Raw genomic sequence first — 8,257 nt, 5'->3', positions numbered from 1 at the left:
GTGACTTGTCTCACAGCTGCAAAGACGGTTTCAGTATTTCCATAGTAACCCTCATGTTCTGAGGTCTGGTATTTGAGCCTTAAAAAAAACTACATTACACTGAGCAAACCTGACATACAAGGTCTGGAATTTCAATTTTACATATATATTTATATATATATATTTCTTTTTAAAACAATAGTTTTTATTTTCCCAAATTATTAGTTTGAAAAAAAATATGAGGTTTACTGGTTTGACCTATTTATTTTTATTTTTATTTTTATTTTTTTGCTTCTAAAACTCAAAATATCCTAGACACTGTCAAGCAATTAGTTTTTAAAGTCGTCTAATTACCTTTGGTATTGTTAAAGAAAAAAAAATCTAAAATGGCCAAGACATATACTGTACAAATGCAGTAACTGCCTTTAAGAGAAATGCCAAAGAAATGTTATCTTTTAACAAAATATGTATTTACATTACAGCAGTTTTACTACAGGGACACAGGTATAAAAAAAGAAAACCAACAAACTGCATATAAATATGCATGATATGAAAAATACTTCTTACTTAAATCTGTACGAAAACAGGAGTGCTCCAAATATTTCTTAAACATTTTCTCCAATAAGTGATAGGTGTTTAAAATTGAGCTAAGTGCTTTCCTTTCATTTTAAAAGTTCATTTTCAAAGGAAAAAAACTGAAATAAAAATATCATGTTCTTAATTTAAAACATTGGGTGAGGACCTAAGAAAAAAAAATCCATCTTTAAGAATTTCAACTTTAGGACACACTTCTCAGGCAAAAGATTACTACTAATTTTAATGAAAATTCAACCTAATTAAAGGTACCACAAGACTGGATCAACGGTTTCCACATTCTCTGATTCTTTGACTGTGGAGTGTTTTTCTCTTTGCTTGCTTTGTCCTTTAATTAACATACCATGAGTTTCAGGGGTTTCTTTTTTCATTAACTAAAAAAAGAATATATCAAAAAACAAAACAAAATAACCATAGTTTTTAAGACTTCGAGGAAAGTATTGCACTTGTACAGAAAATAAAGAAAAAGATCTTTTTAACTAACTAGAAGCAATTGTTCTGGAATTGCAAATAACACATGGTCTAAAAGGTCCAACTAGTAAGAGCAAATGTGGAGCCGGAAGAGCCCCCTCTAAACCTGGAATAATATTATAGTAATGTTAAAGCATGTTCTCCCAACTGGGAATCAGTTAAGACTTTTTGCTTTACACTTTTAACGTCTTCCTAAATACTTGCAAAAATTGTTTAATCTTTCTTTATATACACTTTAGGAGGCAAATCAAATCAGAACACAAAATTGAACAAAAAAAAAAGGAAGGCAAACATACCAAATTACGATGACATAATCTCTGAGGTCACATTTTAGGTGCCCAGTATTTGAAAGTGAAAGTAATACAAAGGTTACGTACCTTACCATTTTTAATCCAACTACTCTTTTTTTAAATATAAAACTACACTTGAGTATAAAAATATGTCAGCAGATTATACAGCCAACAAAAATCACACACACAAAATTAAGACTTAAGGGACCCATGAATCAGAAATAAGAGCTGACCTAATCTTCAAACTAGTAGGGGGAAAAGAGCGGCGGACAAGCCCGAAGACAGTGATGGAAGAGATATGGACAGAGAGGAGGAAGAAGGGGAGGAGGGGAGATGAAATTCGAGAGATAACAAAGGGAACTTTTTTACACAGGAGGGGAAATGATTTCTGTTGATAATCTGAGAGTGCTCAACAGTCAATTTTTTTTTTATCACAGTTTCAGTAATTGAACTACTTAAAAAATAAACATAAAAGAATAAAACAACAACAAAGACAAAACCCAGAGTCCTTCCCTTATTACAGTGTATTCGATTTTTAAAATTCATTTCCAGTAAGTTAAATTAAGCAGAATCCTGGTAAGTGCATAGTAGGGGATTCAGTGACCTCTGCCCATCCGAGAAGCTTTCCTTACTGTGAGTCACTTGAGGTAATCTGAAGGGCCCAGCTAACTGCAGACTGGCTTATCTGTACCTGTACGGAGTTATATGCTATACTTTATGTGGTTTAGCAGAGGGCCTCTAAATTTTATATTTTATTCACAATAAAAGGACATCTTAGAAAACTAGCCATTCACATACCATTCTCTATATGGGATAAGGGTTAATTCACAAAAAATTTATACAGAAAATATACAAATGCAATATTATGGGAGGAAAACCCCATAAACAGAATTAAGAACTTACTTCCAAGAGTGCATTTGAAAAATATCCACAAACTTACAGTACAGCAAGAGAAAACTAAAAAGCTCAAAATAGACTGTTACATAAAAATTTTATGGAAATTTCAAAATTTTAGGTTTCTGCAATAAATGTAAAAATTTTAAGGTGCCGTTATTTGGCCTAGCAATACACTATGATATAAAGAAACACTAGCATATCACAGCTTCTTGGTCATATGACATTTGCTTCATATAACAAGCAGCTTATTATTATTACTTTTTTAAAAAAGCTGTCATATCCTAACACATTCATTGCAAGTAATACACAACCATGGCAGGCAACATTTGAGATTATGCTTTGGAGAATAGCAATGTGATATGACTGTTCAGTTTTGTTTTGTTCAAGGAGAATTAATTACCTGCTTCTTTACATTACTCCATAAAACATTAATAGCTTAGAGGACAGAGGTTCTAAGACTAGTACAATGCTAGTCATTCGAGGAAGTTCCAAAACAATACTTTGTTTTACTGAGCAAAAACCCCACTCATAAAGCCTTGCATGGTATTAGAACTTATTTTTCCTTAAAAACAAAACAAAACACATACCATAATGCAATCCATAGCTAAAATTTCCATCTGCCTTCTATTTCACCTGCATACCCTTGTAACAGTATTCAGAAAGACTACCTAACTAGAAAGACATTAAAATTGTTTCAAAATTTCCTTTCGCTTTACACAGGTGAGCTCAATGTCTCTGTATTGAAAATTCTTCTAACAGTGTTGCCCTAAAAACACGAAGATGAATTATATAGTACTCGATTTTAAGTGAGTTTTAAAAATACATAATAACAGTGTTGTTGTGCTGCCACAGCTCAGGCAACACTCACTGCATTTTCAAAAGGCACCGATAGAAGGAAATTCTCTAAGTATTTAATACATTTCAGTTCAGGGTCTTAGGAGCCCAGTTACTGTGTATTTTAATTAATTTGCAGAAATTGGAGGTGTCAAAACATTGCTAAGATAACTTTCATATGTACAAACTACAATTTCACTGCCACTCTTTTTTTCCTGTGCATTTGGGGAATTTCTGTTGTAGGACAGTCTTCATAAGATAGTACTTTCTAAAACAATACATAAAATACAGCTAAAGAGGATCACAAATGTAACATTCATTCTTGTAAAATGAACAATTTAAAGGTTAAAAACAACATAGCCAGTATCTATCTCATAATGTAAGTTGTGTCTTGAAACTAAGGGTATGCGGTTTTTTGTTTGTATTTTTGCAGCCTTTTCTTTTTCTACCTTAAGGAATCATTCTGGAGATCCAATAAATTAACATTGGAAAACAGACCAATTTTCATCATAATACCTTCACCGATGTAAATTTTGTCAAACATTTATATAAACTACCATAAAGACTTCACGGTGGTTTTGTGAGGTATACAGCTGAGACACAAAACAATATCAAACTTACTAAAATATTCTTGTCTTCCTCCACTTGTCAATAAATAACCGTTGACAATTTTTTTCTGTATCTTCCTCTCAAAGAGTAATTTGTTTCTTTCACTTTGGAGGTTATATCAAATCAGGTTAAAATCTCTGCTTTTTTCACTGATTGTTGCAAATAGTCCTGAAGACACACTAGTGACTTCCTTAATATTTCTTAATACAATCTGGTAAAAAGCAAGCCTACTAAATTGGTCTGGTGTTAACAGGTGTTAACTCTATGTTTTTGCAACACATCTGATCACTCTAATTGCTTCTTTTCATGAATTTTCTGTAAAAGGATGTATGTGCTTGTATGTATATAGGAAAGATACTCCCTACTTTGTAGCCAATTCTAAATCCTGGTCTCTCATTCTTCCATTTTGTCTCTCCAGAAAAATCCTCCACGGAATGTTTCAACAACTTGAAATTTCTTCCAGCCTGCTTTTTGGTCACTTCCACTGTTTTAAAAGCCAGATTAGAATGGCTTTTTAAGTATGGACCACTGTTAGAGAAAGGCCACACACTTCTCTAAGAGCTGGAGATACAGTTCTGGACAAAACCAGGGCAAAGCAGTATGATGAAGTTCTGAATTTTGCTGAAATGGAGAACACGGGGACTAACCCATTTTCATGCCCCTCAAATACTCTGCATCGTGAAACCTCACCTGAATAAACTGGGCATATAACTGTTATATAAAACTTGATTTATTTGGTGTCTGAGGCTCATACTTATTTTTAGGTGCTACCACGTTTCTTACTTCCTAGTGCGAAGGAGAGGCATGCAAATACAGCCATCCAGACTTTCCCAGAAAGCACTGCATCCACAAAAATTCTTCCTGACCTACACATTGGGATTGACCTTGTCCTCATTTGTCCCTGTCACACCCTGAGCCATCCTCACCTCTTTCTGTTCTTTATATCATAAGGCTAAGAGAGTACAAGCATATATATACTATACACTTGTAGCAAATGCACCCTCATAAATACCAAGTCCCCTCAATAAAACAGGTTCCTAAAAAGATGAACCCAGAGAAGGAGAGTGCCTGAGCACTGTGCTCATGGGGGTACTACACGACTCTTTAGATCCACCTAAATTCAGTTTATCCCAGGGCAGGCACATACTTGTTCACATACTGAAAAAAAGCATAAGCAGGAAGAAAATTCATAGATAATGCCAGCAGAAATTCACACACAGCCAAAGTTATGAACATATTGACTGCCATCCAAATGTTTCTTTAAATTACAGTAAAACACAAAATCACTAACTTAAATTATTTAGCTACCACCAAAAGGAAAATAAAATAAAATTTCAATTACTTATGAGTGGTCAGGGTGAGTGGGGCGAGGAAGTCTCCTAGACATGCTTTATCTTTGAATAAATTATATGTTCATAATGTACCAAAGAACCAAAGCATGAAGGGGGGGAAAAAGACAGTTGACATTCTAATTAAAACATTTCACATCTCTCTTTTGGTGCTGCTCTTAGATTTAAAGAAGCAGTTTGGATATTTCTCCAAAAATAATTACAACAGGGGCTAGTGGAAGAGAGCTGAGCCGTACCCACTTTTGCTTAGCTCGGCCTGTGTCAGTGCATAGCGTTGCTCAAAGGAGCAGATGGTAAACTAGAAAACGAGTGAAGAGCAGCGTGGAGGCCAGAGTTGCTTATCTGTCCACAGTTCTCTAGTCTTGCTAATTCTCGCATTATTCTGCATTAAGAAACACAGTTTCTGCATCCTATTTAGTAATTCTTTAGAGCAGCTATCAGTTACCGCTGACAGAATTGCACTGTTTATACACGGGCACCAGATCATCCGGCCGTGGGCAGCGTTGCCCTCCTTACAAACAAACAGCGAGTTCTGCCTGCAGGTTTGTCCCCGCAACGACCTGAATCGAATGCACTGGGCTGCTTCCCTCTAATGCTGTCGGACTGCAAAGAACAAACAGAGCACCCATACGAATGACACTAAAATGTGCACATGAACTAGGATAACATGTATTGATTAAAAGAAGAGAAATTCTGCGCTATGGAACTGAGATCCATTTCCGACAAGGACTTATAAATAGTTCAGTGTTTCTGAGGCAGAAGAATTTGCAGGGCACAGTCACTCTCACCTGGAGGTGTGGTCACATTCTATACTCCAAGATCGGTGAAAATGAGCCTTTTGTTTGTTTGTTTTGTCTGCAGTACAATGTAAAGATAACAAAGAATTTTCCTTTCTTTGCACCAAAAGTGGCAGATGTTATTATTGAAGAAATGCTAGAATAAATAGCCCTAGTTCCATAACCTTACATGGTTCGGGTTACACATTCAGATCCAATGAGCAACTGCTTGGAGGAGAGTTGGAGAGAAATAGCCTACAGTAAGGTATGCAGGACCTTCTGCTGGAAGAGTAAAAGATGAATGGACTATGGACAGAACACTGGGTGGTCACAGCTTGAAAAACACAAGAGAAAAGAGAAATATACCAGGAAAGGGATTTCTGAGTGGGTTTTTTCCCCCTACTGTTAGCCTAATTATATTTTTCTGCTGACTAGTTAACACTGATTCAATGCTGATAAAGTGACAATCGTAAGCATACTTTTAGAAACAAATACGTATACTATGCGGCCATCACATTACAACGTTAAAAGAAAACGTCCCAAACAAATTTATGAAAAGTAGAGGTCCCTTCTGGAAACTACCGACTGCCTGTTAGCCACTCTTAGACCATATGTTATTCTGGAAACTACTTAAAAATACTATTCATTAACGGTGTTAAAAGTAAGGCTGCCAGGGTGTCTATAAAATGCCAGTCATCAAAACTATGGAAAAACAGTGCTTAAGTTTAGAAAAATAAGATCGCAGGACCTCAGATGTATTGTAGGTGTCCTTAACTACCTGTAGTTGAAAAGTTTTGCTCTCTGGTACAGTGTGTAACATACCGTATCATAAATTCCAGAGGGGAAGTAAACATAGAACCCACTACAACCACCCATCCAAGGAGTTATCACTGAAAAGAACAATGTGTTTCTGCTCCATGATCTCTAGAGGAAAAAAAAAAACACAACAGTTGACGTTTTGAAATAAATTCTTTGAAGCGTTAAATTACTTATCCCATTTTAAACTGAGAAAGTCCTACCCAGAAAACTAAACTTTCCTGCCTTCAGTCATAATTCTGAGCATCAGTGGCAAATCAGCATCTTTTAGGTGAACCTGTATGAATCAAGTGATTTTTTTTTTCAAAGCACGATACGCCTTACATCTATGCATGGCAGAAATGAACTGCTCTCAAAATTCCCACAAAATAAACAAGCCAAGTTATCAAGAAACAATATCCCCTTGTCCCTGTCCTTTCTCTCTTCTGTTTCTTCCTAATTGTAATTAGGCAGAGCGAAGACACCGCGTCCACAAAATAAGAATTCATGACAGTAATAATATTTTTTTTAAAAAAGGTATGTCAACATTGTAGGGAAGGTGGGATTGTAAGTGCAGTATTTCTTCATGTGCAGTTCGTTACTTCATAGGGGTCCCCTTTGGAATGAAAAGGCCTAGTGGAATGTGTGCTCCCCTCGAACAATGTGTGATGAAAACTCATAACGGTCCTGGCTTCTGTAGCCACAGATGTTGCATTCCAGTGGGTCCCGGTAGCCATGGCAACCCATGTGAATGGTGTACATGACATGGTCTAGGAAAAGGACTCGGCAGTGCTCACACTTAAAGGCCCTGATCTGTTCTCCTTCTCCATTGAAGACTTTGTAGATGTCCTTCAGAGAGCCCTTAGGAGCCTTGGCGGTATCCAAAGCCTTGACATCCTCCTTCATATAAGCTGGGCTTTGTTTCCTCTTGGGATTTAAGGCAGGGTTTCCTTGGTAGGACTGGTGGTCATCGTGGCTGCTTTCTGAGTCAGTAGAATCCAGGCAGCTATTGCTGGGAGAGGCCTCTCTTTCCTGGGGTCGACTCTTTGGTCTGATGAGAGAGATAGGGCCATCCATGTTGTTTTCATGACTATCGGAGGTTTCCCTGCTAATGGGTCTTTCTATCCGATTTGGATGATAGACCTGAGAATAAGCTGAGCTTATAACTGGGGCCACCTCAGCGATTGTGCTTGGCGGGTGCTGCATCAGAGGGTGAAGGGCCTCAGCTCCAAGGTAGGTGATTGCATTGTTGATGGCTTGGTCCATCATGTGAGACTGCATCAGCTCAGCCTCCTTCTCATAGGTTAAGTTCATATCAAAGTGAATGTCTGGGTAGCTGAATCTCATGAGCTTTTCCCCTGAAAGGGAGAGGGGCAGAAAAGGAAAAAAAGAAACAAAAAAATATAACAAAATTAGTGGTTGGGTTAAAAATACAAAAGTACAAAGCCACCTAATCAATTCCATTTTCCATAATATGGTATATCATATTCCTTAGATCAAATATTTAGGCTCTTTAATTCTGCTGAGGCTCACAAACACTCTAAACCTGCAAAGGGGATTAGCAATAAAAATTTCACAAGCCATTTGTACTTGTTGTAATACCATTGGGAAAATATACCCAGCCTGAAAAGTATGATTGACTGTGTTATCTTATTTTTATTCA

At 36.6% G+C, this 8,257-nt stretch overlaps 1 protein-coding gene across 17 annotated transcripts in view; it reads right to left on the bottom strand.

Annotated features, from left to right (window-relative positions):
- Positions 1-280: 280 nt before the first annotated feature.
- IKZF2 (IKAROS family zinc finger 2) overlaps positions 281-8,257 on the bottom strand; it is a 144,609-nt gene continuing 136,632 nt past the window's right edge. For 14 of the 17 annotated variants that reach the window (XM_028509441.2, XM_028509446.2, XM_036022893.1 and 11 more), the window contains one exon: positions 281-7,952. In XM_028509441.2, the coding sequence (XP_028365242.1) occupies positions 7,228-7,952 (725 nt within the window). In that variant the 3' untranslated portion in view covers positions 281-7,227. The remainder of the gene's footprint in view (positions 7,953-8,257) is intronic. The other 3 variants (XM_036022894.1, XM_028509449.2, XM_036022892.1) reach the window with 1 other exon arrangement.

Source organism: Phyllostomus discolor, chromosome 4 (assembly GCF_004126475.2).
Source record: "Phyllostomus discolor isolate MPI-MPIP mPhyDis1 chromosome 4, mPhyDis1.pri.v3, whole genome shotgun sequence".
NCBI lineage: Eukaryota > Metazoa > Chordata > Mammalia > Chiroptera > Phyllostomidae > Phyllostomus > Phyllostomus discolor.
The sequence above is the reverse complement of the archived record's forward strand: the minus strand, read 5'-3'. Positions and strand labels throughout refer to the sequence as shown.